This window comes from Phyllopteryx taeniolatus, chromosome 16, assembly GCF_024500385.1.
Source record: "Phyllopteryx taeniolatus isolate TA_2022b chromosome 16, UOR_Ptae_1.2, whole genome shotgun sequence".
Taxonomy (NCBI): Eukaryota; Metazoa; Chordata; class Actinopteri; order Syngnathiformes; family Syngnathidae; genus Phyllopteryx; species Phyllopteryx taeniolatus.
Genome location: NC_084517.1, coordinates 13,891,481 through 13,904,243, shown reverse-complemented (window position 1 = coordinate 13,904,243; position 12,763 = coordinate 13,891,481). Strand labels below are relative to the sequence as shown.

The 12,763-nt window shown below is 39.0% G+C and overlaps 1 protein-coding gene across 2 annotated transcripts in view; it reads right to left on the bottom strand.

The window, feature by feature from the left end:
• cacna1ia (calcium voltage-gated channel subunit alpha1 Ia) overlaps positions 1-12,514 on the bottom strand; it is an 81,184-nt gene extending 68,670 nt beyond the window's left edge. For both annotated transcript variants that reach the window (XM_061749270.1, XM_061749271.1), the window contains exons 1-3: positions 12,358-12,514; positions 4,655-4,788; positions 1,319-1,416 (exon numbers count right to left, since the gene is read on the bottom strand). In XM_061749270.1, the coding sequence (XP_061605254.1) occupies positions 1,319-1,416; positions 4,655-4,788; positions 12,358-12,447 (322 nt within the window). In that variant the 5' untranslated portion in view covers positions 12,448-12,514. The remainder of the gene's footprint in view (positions 1-1,318; positions 1,417-4,654; positions 4,789-12,357) is intronic.
• Positions 12,515-12,763: the final 249 nt, after the last annotated feature.

The window sequence follows — 12,763 nt, the reverse complement described above, 5'->3', positions numbered from 1 at the left end:
CCACATAAATTTTGGTGATGATTGATCATAGTTTTCTGACATTAAGCGACGTTGAGCTTTTGGCCGGGACATCCTTGTCAGGTGTCCACCGATATGGCAGTCACCCGTGCCCATCAAAGTCCATGGTCAACCAAGCACCATGACGAGTAAAAAATGCCTTTCATGTCACAAAATGAAACACCTGTTTAACGTCATCACCCAAAACTATTTTATCAAGCTTTCAACCCTGATAAAATAGTACAAACACAGTGCCATGATGGCGGGTGTACGGCGTGACAGCCCGCAGTGTACATCAAAGTGTGCCTGTGTCACACAATACCACCATGCAGCCTACAGAAATGCCTGTGTCATCCACTGAAACTCTTTTCAAACGTCTTGGAGGCATTTGTGATGCAATTCATCCAAAATTGAGCAGACGAAACCCATTTATACATGCGGAAATGAATCTGGAAGCAGTTACAGTACCTTGTGATATGACGTGACTGTCTTCTTTGCTCAAGGAGACATTTCAATTATCAATTTTATTTTTTAACAAGCCTATTAAAATGTCCATCACTTTTTTCACTTGTTGTTGTCTAAACAAAACAGTCAGACTTTCAATATAGGCAAAATACGTAGTAGTTCTTGAGATGGGCTGACGGGCTCTATTTTGGAGGGAATTCTTTCTGCAGACATCATTTGTAAGTCGAGAGCTATGGAACTCAATCAAGCCCAATTTTAAGAGCGTTATGAAGCATAAACATCAAAGTGGAGAGATTCATGCCCAGAACAAAGCATTTTTTCGTATTCATTATTGATAGTTAACCAATTACTTTGATGATACTACAAAATTTAAGTTAGGACCACCCCGGGTTTAGACACATTGGTGAGACAAGTAAGGATTTCATTTGGGAAGACTGATCAAATAAAATTAAAAAGATGACCTCCTTAAAAAAACTTCTGTTAAAAGTTTGACACGCTACGCACGTTTCATAGTAACCACGACTCAGAACCATTTGCCCAAATTAAAATAACGCTCATCATAAAGTCTGCCTGTCTCAAAGTTTTAGATTAATGTAGAGCACTTATTAAATGATCAATGAAGGAGCATTATCTGATTTGATGAAGCTGTAACTCAGGGTCTAGCTACGATTTGTGATTAAGGATAGTATAAATGTTTAATGATCCCCATAGAGAACAGGTGGGATGGCAGCAGAGACATAATGCATATAAATGGATTTTCATGAAGATGCAGAATAGCCTACATAAATACAGTACCAAGACACACACGGGTTTACATGGCAGAAAACAGCCCAAATAGATTAAAAGATGTCCTCACTTGGCACTCTGTTGATGGCTTTCAGGGGACGAAGTACCCGCACCGTCCTAATGGCTGACAGGTTGATGTTCTGCAGGTCCAGAGAGTATTCTACCATGCTGGAGATAAAGAAATGGAAGAGAGAACGAAGAACACTTTAATCTTGCTGTTGTCAAATTATGAAAAATGGACAAGCATAGCTCCAGGTGGTGCAAAGATCCCTAGTTGGGTTTTACCATCAGTGGTCATTCTTTTGATCTAATCTCACCTGTCCCAGCAGTGTGGGGTATATGGAGCAAGCCAGAGGCAAGGGAAGGGAATTACATGAAAGTGAGGTGAGGAGGAGAATGAGAGCAGTAAGAATGACGGCTTCATATTTCAAGTGTTTCCTGCAGGATGCTGTGGCTCACTTAAAGGCTGGCATCTGTTAATAAGTTTCTGCAGCATGGCTAAGCTGTTTGTGTCGCCAAGGCCAAAACACTTTCACAGGAGAATGCTTAAATGGTGTTTAATATGTGTGTTTGAAACATGTCTTTTTTAATGGACACAACACGTTTTTTTTTTTCTTCTGTTATTGCCACAGAAATAACCCTTGAACCCCAACAGCAGATTTGAGAATGCCAATGGATCTTTGTGTTTTTTTTCAGACTTCAATGTATTATACAAGAAATAAGTGTGAATGAGCGTGTGAATGGCGGTCTGTCTCTGATCAGTTGAAGGTGTAGTTGCAGCTGAGACAAGCTCCACCGTCACACAACCCTGAACAGGATGAATATTATAGGATGGATGGATTGTAGATTGAATTCCAAGTTGCCTGAACACAGAATTGTTCCAACTGCAAGGGTACTAATTTCTTGAATGGGTTGGGCAACCAAAAATTCAACTATGTTAATAACATTTTGAGGAAATGTTGAACATTGTGTCATGTAACTCGCTTAGGTTTAGAACTCAGAAATCTTTTTTTTCCGTTTTCGAGAACTTTCTTGTGCATTTTTGATTGGCTGTTACATCTGCGATACCCCCATATGGCGTGACAGTTCAGATGGGTTAACCCGTGTCGGTCGGTGCGTGGTGGGTCTACAGTGTGTTTGTGCACAACATTGCTTTGCCTGGGTCTTCGACCGAGTTGAGGCAGGATAACGCCACGAGCATCATCACTCCAACACTCAGGCTACTAACATCTATTGGTTTCACAGCACAGCAACCTGTCCCTCACTAAGATGGTGAGGTTTTTCACTCCAGCATTGACTCATCAACGCGACAGCAGCTCACAATTGAGTAGGAGCGGCTGCAACAAGGGTTGAACTGTTGTAGCCCACAGCTGACAGGCAGCAGCTCAAGCTACTAATTGTAACCCCCAGCAAGCAACGGGACCACATAACATTTGGGCTGCTCTACTGGTCGCATTCAAGTCCCAATGTTGTGGTAAAATGTTACTCTGCATGTGACAGTGCAGCTTGATGGAAATGTCACAGACTAAAGAAGAGTGAAAGTGTTGTTTTGGGGCCAACCTTTTCCACCCACCTCAAATACAATCATATCTGTGCTGCACTGATTGAATGTGGGTAGCTGAGATCCTGAAGAAGAGCTAAAACGTCAAAAAGGAGTTGTTAAACCAAGAACAACATACTTGCCTTCTTGTATTGAGCTTAATGGCACATAAGACCGTGTTTTATGCCACCTGGGTGGATAATGCTAGTGACACAATATGATACACCAACAAAACCATTCACAATTGCATGGATTACTGATTCAATTGCATCTGGGGGACATTTGGATAAATGAAAGATTGCAGCCGTGCCTTAGAGTGTAGGGATCTATTGTCCTCATGCGTGTGTGTAAAATTAGTACACGTACATGAGAGCCATTGCTCTTTCTATACACATCCATCAGGCTACAGCGTTGGAGAAAGTAATTAGTGGCTTGTCTAAAGCCTCCCGCTTAGGTATTTTTCTCAGTTTCCCTTATATCTTCATCATATACATCCTCTTACCGGTATTCAATATTGTGTATGTTCATAATGGTATGAAAAACACTCTGAAGAAACCTACAGCGGTCGGAGACCCAGGGAGAAGATGCAGCTTTGACAGTGAAGAAGTGGTCAGATGCAAAATGTCAAAGCTGCAGGGACTTAACTGTCAAATTAGAAATGTGCTTGCTTCAAAGTTTTCATTAATGATGATCTTCCCCCATGAACAAAGTATCATTTGCATAAAACATATTTGCACTTGACAGTTATAAATGCACTAAAGATGTAAATATTGCTATATACAGTACAGCTCTGAATATAGAACAAAAACACAAAACACCAAGTGATAGAATGCTTCTTTGTTACAGCAAAATCCTACATACTGTGCATACTGTACCTACATTTGGATGAATAAGCTTGATGGATGCCCACAAAGACTTAGTATAGTCTCTAGTATAGTATAGTATAGTATAGTATAGTATAGTATAGTATAGTATAGTATAGTATAGTATAGTATAGTTCACTTTTGCTACAGACCAACAGGCTAAATCTTGCAATGTACAAAGCAAAATACAACTAACTAAATGAGCTTGAAAATAAAGATACAATTTAAGGAGAAGTCTATGGGCTAGCCTTAGCTGAAGCTCGGGGTATAAAACACATTTTCTAGACATAGTGTATTAAACGAAGGAAAAGAAAAGATTATGGCAGGAGCATGAGGCGGTAACATCAAGAAAAAGAGATAATAGCAGACTGTCAACCAAGATTTGGCCTGGCACCACTGGCACTGCCCTCAGTAATTAGTGCAGACACCAATCTAAAGGATGTGAGGTAAGGGAAATTAAGGCAGAGGCAGTTGTACAAAAGCATAAACTCTCTCCAAAGGAAGACACACACGCATATTAAACAAAGTAAGGTATAACCGGACAGACTTATTAAGTAATTTAGTCATTTGCTGAATTTGACATATTTACAACTGTTTGCAAAGGAGATACATCATATATATATAAACATTTTTGTTTCTTCACTTGGAAAGGCAGTAGTGCATATTAACAAGCTATTCCCAAATGACTGGTAAAGTAGACTTGTTTCCTTAAAAGTGTATTTTGAGTTCACTATTTGGAAAAAAGGGGGTTATGAAAGAACAAGGTGTCATGCTTTCTGTTTAAGTGGGATCACTGATGCTAAAAACAAACAAACAAACAAACAAACAAACAAACAAAACAAGAAAACCACAGATATGTCTGCCTACAATAAGCTGCATGAGGTTCACTAATGCTGCCTGGTGTTAAAAAAAAAAAAATTGAAATCCTGAAAACTTTTATTTGTACGGCTGAAATCTCATAAAAGGGCCTTGACTAGTCATACTAAGTTTGAGGGAAACTTACCCAGCCATGACAATGAAGAAGTCCAACCTGTTCCAAGTATCTCCCAGGTAACAGTGACGACCAAAGATTCCAAGAGCCACCATCTTCACCACCATCTCCAGTGCAAAAAAGATGTAGATGAAGGCATCGAAAGCCTATGAGAAATGTAGATGAGAATGGAGTTACAGAAAAGTGAGTTTGAGATATATGATACAATAAGTGAATTAGCAACAATTCTCTCTGTCAAGGACGCATATTTGTTATATATTGGAGCCGATTCTCTTTACTGGTAAAAGAAGCAACTACATAAGGAACCACAATGAAATTGGAAGAAGGTGACGACCTTTCCAGAATCAACAGTTGTTTTACAAAAGATGCGCAGGTTGCCTGTGTTCTGCAGGAAATGTAATTTACCCAGAAGGCCTTTCAACACATTTTCTAGGTCGGAGGAAAATGTTTTTATTCAGTTCTGACCTTTATTCAATTCAAAGGTCTCAAAACAATCCATGACCAATTTTCTACCTTGAAAAGGCAATTTTATGTTCAGTTCACACTTTCTAGCAGTATCCCAGGTTCTTCTTAATTTAGTTGTTTCCATTCTACTGTCCTTTAAATACTGCTGTTTGGAAACTGCTCAATTTAAGAGTACACAATTCACAATGATATGTGATTTAAACGTGCACCTTTACAATAACAGTGTGTGTTGTAACAACAAAAGTACTTGCGGCTGTTGTGCAAACACTGAACGACTTGGAAAGGCAATTCTTCCATACAGCACAGAACTGTCATATTAGTGTTTGATGTACAAAAGCCTGACTTTACCGGTAATAGATGAACCTGGAAAAGCATAAATCCAAGCAAAAAGATCCAGGTGAAATCTTTTGGAAAAATCGAGGAGGCAGTAAGGTGAGATTCCTATTTCTAGTTCCCATTGTTATTCTGAACATGACAAACAAAACCTTCTATTGTATTTTGGGAGGGGGAAAAAAAAACATTTGCCAGGGCTTTAGGCTGTATGACTGTTTGCAGCCTTACTAATACTATAAGTCATTCAATGGAATCTCTTTATTTGAGTAGTGGAAGCAGTTGTAGCCACCAGGCTGCGGGATATGCCAAGTATTTGGCTTTTTGATGATGACAGGGTGTTTTCTTTATTCAGTTCCCAAGATGCGTGGCATCCACACACAAACCCAGTCTTTGAGAAATATTTTATCAGGTTTTGATTTCTAGATGAGTCCATTCGTAATCAGCTGTCAACTCAGTGGAATTTTGCTTATCTGGAGGGTAAGATGTGGAGAAAAAAGGTTGACGTGCTAGAAAAAACTGACTGCAATTTTGGAATCAGCATGCCAATTTTAGTTTCAATCAGCATAAGAAGAAGAAGAATCACTTTTTATTGTCATGAACATGCATGCATGCACACGAAAGTTGTTCTCTGCATTTAACCCATCATAGTGAACACATACACGTTAGTGGAACACACTGGAGCAGGGGGCAGCTGAAGTGCCTGGGGAGCATTTTGGGGTATCAGTGTCTTGCTCAAGGTCACCACAGCCGTGAGTCCGGGGGATGTTGGCGGATGGTCCAGTCGGGGTCTTGAACTAGGTTATCCATCCATCCATGCATCCATTTTCTGAGCCACTTCTCCTTACTAGGTTCGCAGGCGTGTTGGAGCCTATCCCAGCTGTCATCGGGCAGGAGGCGGGGTACACCCTGAACTGGTTGCCAGCCAATCGCAGGGCACATAGAAACAGACAACCATTCGCACTCACAGTCATGCCTACGGGCAATTTAGAGTCTCCAATTAATGCATGTTTTTGGGATGTGGGAGAAAACCGGAGTGCCCGGAGAAAACCCACACAGGCACGGGGAGAACATGCAAACTCCACACAGACGGGGCCGGGGATTGAACCCGGGTCCTCAGAACTGTGAGGCTGACGCTCTAACCAGTCGGCCACCGTGCCGCCCTTGGTTATCCAAATAGATAAAAATCTAAATCAACAGAATTGTTTTTTCAAATTGTTCTACAGTGCAATCCATCTGTCACATTTACTACCAGGCAAGCTAATGTGGTAGCTCAACAAGAGGGCAACGTCTCCTGCGGAAAATAATTGATAAGGAGTGACAACATACCCTTTGTCAAAGAGCATTCAGTGTTATTCCTCACTCTAATTTCAACCACATTCAAGATTTGGTACACTGAGAGCAAAACTGAACTCAAAGTTGTCTCTTCAAGGGATACCGATCGGTCAAATTGATTTCAACCAGCCACAAACGTATCATCTTGACACTTGGTAAGATGAATTGCTGAGATTACAGACCAGTATTCTGGTGAATGTTACTGCCTCACATGGATAAGATCCTATGCCAGCAGTAAAGTTTGCTTGAGTAAGCACATCCCCAATTTCATTAGCACTCAGCTGTTGCCAGTTATAGCGTTCTTTCTCAATAGTGGGCTGCTTCGATCATCATTTAGCCGGCAAAAAAGAGGTATTATATGGGACGGACTGAGTGAATGTAGCTTTAAGGTGCGCACATGTCCCAAGAATTGAGTTTGTGGGTTCAACAAATGACCCAGACCAATACACATGCTGCAATGGGAATACGATTTTCCACAAATACTTTACGATTATTACCGTTGGAAGGTTTCAGGCAGAAGATAAATGACAAACAAAAGCGTCAACAGTAACCCACAGCGGGCTGCAGAACACAGATGAGAGGAAGGTGGACGCATACAGGAGTTATGTTTTTCACGTGGAGAGAATGTTCCTCTTTCAGCAGCACTCACAAACAATTTCAAGATGGCTGTTTGCAGCCTGAGCCCACCCAAGAGGGTAAATGGATGAAGAATTGTTGTGTATTTTTTTTGTTGCTGGATCACAATATCCTCTTTTTTCCAAGTCTGAGTCCCAATTCCAATTTTTTTTAAATGTCTATTTTCCTCATCTACTTATCATAAAATGTGTCTTCATTCTTTGATCTTAGGCCAATTGAATATATTGAATGGCTCCTCAGCACCACATCTTTGCTCAAGTCAGATTTGGTTCAACAACTATAGTATGTGTGAGTTAGAACAACTCAATTGGATAGTTCTTTCTTGTGTGTTGGAAGCCTCATTACTTTCATGAGTATTTGTTGTGATTAGAATTCTTACTACAGCTCTTTAAAACTGGGCATACACTGATTAAGCTTGTTTCATGCCCAATTCCAAGTCGTCGACTCACTTTTGAATCAAATACGATTTCAATTCTCATAAGCGGTTGCCGTTGTTGGTGTCTGGTGTGGTGACAGCAGCAAAACTGCCAGATGGCTATAAAGCTACGAAACAAGTCTAGAGGCTGACTGAGTTTATTCTGGCCAGCAGTCAATTTCTCAACAAGGTTTCCTTCCTCCTCAACATATGAGGAACAGACACCTGTAAAAGTTTGTTGACGGTTTTAGAACTGACAATCTTAAAAGATACAAGAAACACAGGTTGTCTTTTGTATGGGGACATCAAGTACCTTTTTTTGTCTAATCGACTTACTTCCAACCCAAATACAATATACCGACAAATGCAATTCAATAAAAGAGTTACACAATATTCTGCCGTTTGGAAAATAAAGGTGCTTTGATTTGATTTAAATGGTCCATCAACCATGTCATCATAGTACAGAATCAGTTCATAGCAACTTTAACGTTTAACACTGACTCAGGAAGGGTGTTATTTATTGTATTATTGGACCTCAGTGCGGCATTTAATATAGTAGAACATAACTTTCTGTTGAAAAGGTTAGAAACTTGGGTAGGACTCAATGGAACAGGCCTTAAATGGTTCAGGTCCTACTTGGAGGAAAGGAGTTATTTTGTGACCATTAGAAGTTTTTAATCTGATTGAATTGCAGTGACATATGGGGTCACTCAAAGGTCAGTTCTTTGACCCCTTTTGTTTAGCCTGTAAATGATACCCTTGGGTCAAATTCTTCAGAACTTTAATGTTGACTATGATAGCGATCCCGAAGACATAGTTATATCTAGCGGTGTCCCCCAGATGACTACAGTTCAACTGAGGTGTTGTGTCACTGTATAAAAAACAACAACTACAACAAAAAACAGGTATATGTTTTTGACAGTCAAGAGGATTGCTGTTAGTAAATACCTGGAGTCACTCTCTTTAAAAACCTAAGACCAAGTCTGAAACCTTGGTGTGCTGATAGTTCTGATGTGACTTTCACTAAAACTGCCTCCGACCAGCTGAAGAACATATCCAGAGTGAAGCAGTTTCAAGCAGACCAGAAGAAGCTCATCCATGCTTTTATCTCCAGTAGACTTGATTATTATAATGGTCTTCTGACTGGACTCCCTCAAAATAGAAGCTCATTCAGAATGCCGCAGCTCGGGTTCTAGTCTTTTCACTGGCTCCCAGTCGGCTATAGATTAGACTGTAAAGTTCTTCTACTGTTCTATAAATCACTGGATGGTTTAGGGCCTGAGTACATAAAAAAATGCTAATGGAATCTTAACCCAGTAGAGCTCTGAGATCTGCAGATTCAGGTCAGTTAGTGGAGCCCAGAATTAAAACCAAATAGGGTTGGTGAAGCAGCATTTAGCTGTCATGCTGCACACAAATGGGACATGTTGCCAACAGAAGTGGAGTCAGCCCTAATTGTGAATATTTTTAAGTCCACGTTAAACACTTACAATTGAGCTCTTTTAAAGCATTTTAAAATCATTTAAAAAAAAAAATGTCTTGCATTTGTACGTTCTTTTAGTAATTTTAGTAAGCTCTCTTTTATTTTTGTACTTTGTTTTTAAATGCTGCAAAGCACATTGAGTTGTGTATGAAATGCGCTATATAAATAAAGCTGCCTTGCCTTGCCTAATAAACTTATTGTTGAATTATTAACTTTTTCACAATGTCAATCTCGAAGGCAGAATTTTGAGATTGCTATTGTATTGGACTTTTTAAAATTGGTCAAGTCAGGTGTATTATAAACTGCCTTGTGAGTGGCTATTTTGTACAGGTATTTAACTACTAAAGTGTGCACTACAGTCTGATAAAATTGAGTAACTCAGTATGATGCAATCACAAATCATACATCAGCAGAGCTTCCAGAGTTCTAAGAGTCAGATGAGAAGATGAGTTTCATAAGCTGTTTAAATGATGTTTTGATAAATAATGCCGCCTGCCAGCCGCACGTGTAATTCGACATTGGCTGCGCCCCGTCGGATCTGTGTTGCACTCGGCTCCAAGTGAAAGGGGGAATTAATTCATTGTAGCTATTTGTCACTACCGCCAGCTTCTTTTTCAGTCAGCCTATCAGGTTTAATCATCAACATGATTTGTAAAGAGAGCGAGGGTGTTACGTGTCAAGGGCCCTTTCATGATGTGAAACGGGAGCTGCTATGGAAGCTACCTCATATGCTACCATTTGGGAGTGGAAGGAGAGGATGTGTTAAGTAGGTCACTCAGATTTTTATGTTGAAACACAACGATACATCACATATCTATCTTTTGATGGCATGTGCAAATGAGTGACAGTCGAGATGAATCAAAACAGTGATTTTACACTCAGCGACAAATAGGACCAGAAATGGATTACGAGTTATTGTACAAAAAAAAAATTATAAAAATGGCATTTCAGTCCTCTTCAAGTATAAAACTCAAGTTTGAGTTCTATATATGAATTGACAATACACATTTGTAAAAACAGGACTGAGAAAGCAAAAGAGGACCCTTCTATGCCTTAAGAAGATTATAGTGTTTACTTTAAAACCTTTTCCCTTAACTCAACAAACGAGTCATTTAAAATATGATGTTGAAAATGAATGGGAAAGATAAATTATAAAGTACAGTGCAAAAATTCCCTCTCTAACTATAAGGACTATATACTTGTTTTGAGAGGATTCAGACAAAAAAAAAAAAGAAGCCATTTCAGTAAGACTTGGTAAGATTTCTTGAAATTACAAAAATAGGCTGGCTGTCCAAAATACAGAAAAAACCTTAAAATAAGTGGTGAAATATTCATTCCAGTCAGTATATTAAGTAAATTAAAGTCAAAAATACTTTGTGTATTCTTTTTGATGGCTTGTTTTACTCAATTTTAGTAAAAAGATCTTAAAACCAGAGCAACCGGGCAAGATATTTCTTCCTTATTCCATACTTATGATTAGTCTTTTTTGTTTTTTTATTCTTATTCTTAGTCTTATTATTTTTTCTTTTGCAGTGCAGCCACTGAGAGAGCAATAACGATATTTTCTAAAATTTCAACGTCATACAATGAGATCAATCAATTGATTTTTTTTTTAAATCTTCACATTAATATTTTGAAAAATGTACCTTTTCCGCTTATTTTTTACATCTGCATAGGGAATTTTGATAAATGATGCATCACAAAAATATTTGTATCTGTACTAATGCACAGAAATCCAAGTTATAAGAATAATAACTCTACAATATTTTGTACAAAATGTTTTTTATTTCCAAATAATGGGGCATATCATTGAGCATGTTGACTAATACAGTATTCTTTACACGTTTACTTTAAGAGCCCAAGCTGAGAATATACTTCACAAAAGTAGCAACGGAGGGCCACCCCTAACCTCACTGTAACAGCATTGTCAGCAAAATGTCTGCTATTAGTCACTAGAAGAGGTGCCCGACTACTTCAGGAAACAATAGGCTTGTTAGAGAAGCAAAAGCCAGAGAATGGGAAGGGAGCTATTGTGTGGGATGTTGGAATACACAGAGGATTAAAGCAGGAAGATACTGTCACCCAAGTGGAAATGGATCTATGAAAGATGTGAAATTTGTAGACTGTATAATACTATGTAGATACATTTCGAGTCAAGGGCCAATTACATTCATGTTTGTACTTGTAAGTGAGCCTCGTAGCCAGTATATTTTTGGGGAAAACCAATTTAGAGTCCCAGAGGGGGAAAAAAGCCAATCAAAAACAACAATTTGGTACATAAGCAGAGGAGCTGAGAAATTTTGACTGAGCTCGTTCTCATTATGTTAACATTTATTGAAAAAGCTACTGCAGCATTTATCCAGCAGAGAAATAAATTCAGCTCAGGTACAGTGAAATGGTTGACCAGTTTAGCCAATTGCATGAGGATCGCAAGCTTCCCCTGCTGGCGCTTTACAATGCAAAAGATGTATGTAACTGTACATATTGTGTGACGTGCCGTTTATTCAAAACAAGAGCACTCAGAAAACCATACCTCTGCAAAGGCATAATTAAACATTTGTCACCTACAGAAAAGACAATAAATAGCCAAAAGTAGATGTTTCAACCTGATCATATTTTATTCATCAGCATGCAGATAAGCATCCTGACATTCTGAGCTTTTAACCATCCAAACCTACCAAATGTGCGTTATGGTTCAGATCTGGATTAAATGTTTCATATTGCACCTTTTGAGTTTTGCCTTTAATTAAACCTCATAATCAAACAGTGGGTTTGTTTTAAAATGTTTATATTTTTCATTACATCAATGCATGAAGTGTCATCTAAATTTAATGGGAACATCACTGGTGATTTATCAAAACGTTTATACAGGAAGGACATAAACCAACAAACAAAAAGCCCCAAAAAAGCACATCATCACTGGCACAGATAACTAATTGCCTTCCATGAAGTCCATCCCTGTATACAGTTCTATTTGTGATTTGTGATACATTTGTAGCTTCACCTTACTGTTTCCTAATGCAAAGAAAGTGAATGACATGTCCAACTTACCTGGAGGATCTGGCAGCGGTCCGAGGTGCAGTCGATGTTCTCGCAGGGTTGGTACATTCCGAGAGTCACGCAGTTGAGCAAAATGACCATGATGCTAATCCTCTCGAACCATGTGTTAACAGGAATGGGGTTAAGGGTGGAGCAGCTTTCACGCAGTGGTACAACACTATATCCAACAATTAAAACAAATGATTCAATTTAATAAAAAAAAAATGTTTCAATGTGACCCCTTATACCTTCCTTTCATTGACATAAAAATAAATGGTACCGAACAGTATGGATAGAGTATACCGGTCATAGCAACTTAAAGAGACAGGAGCCTGCTTGATTGTGCAAAGTAAAACAGACAAAACATAAACTATCATGATCTTCCATCTTGTTGTGTATGTTTAGTAGAGGAAGTCAT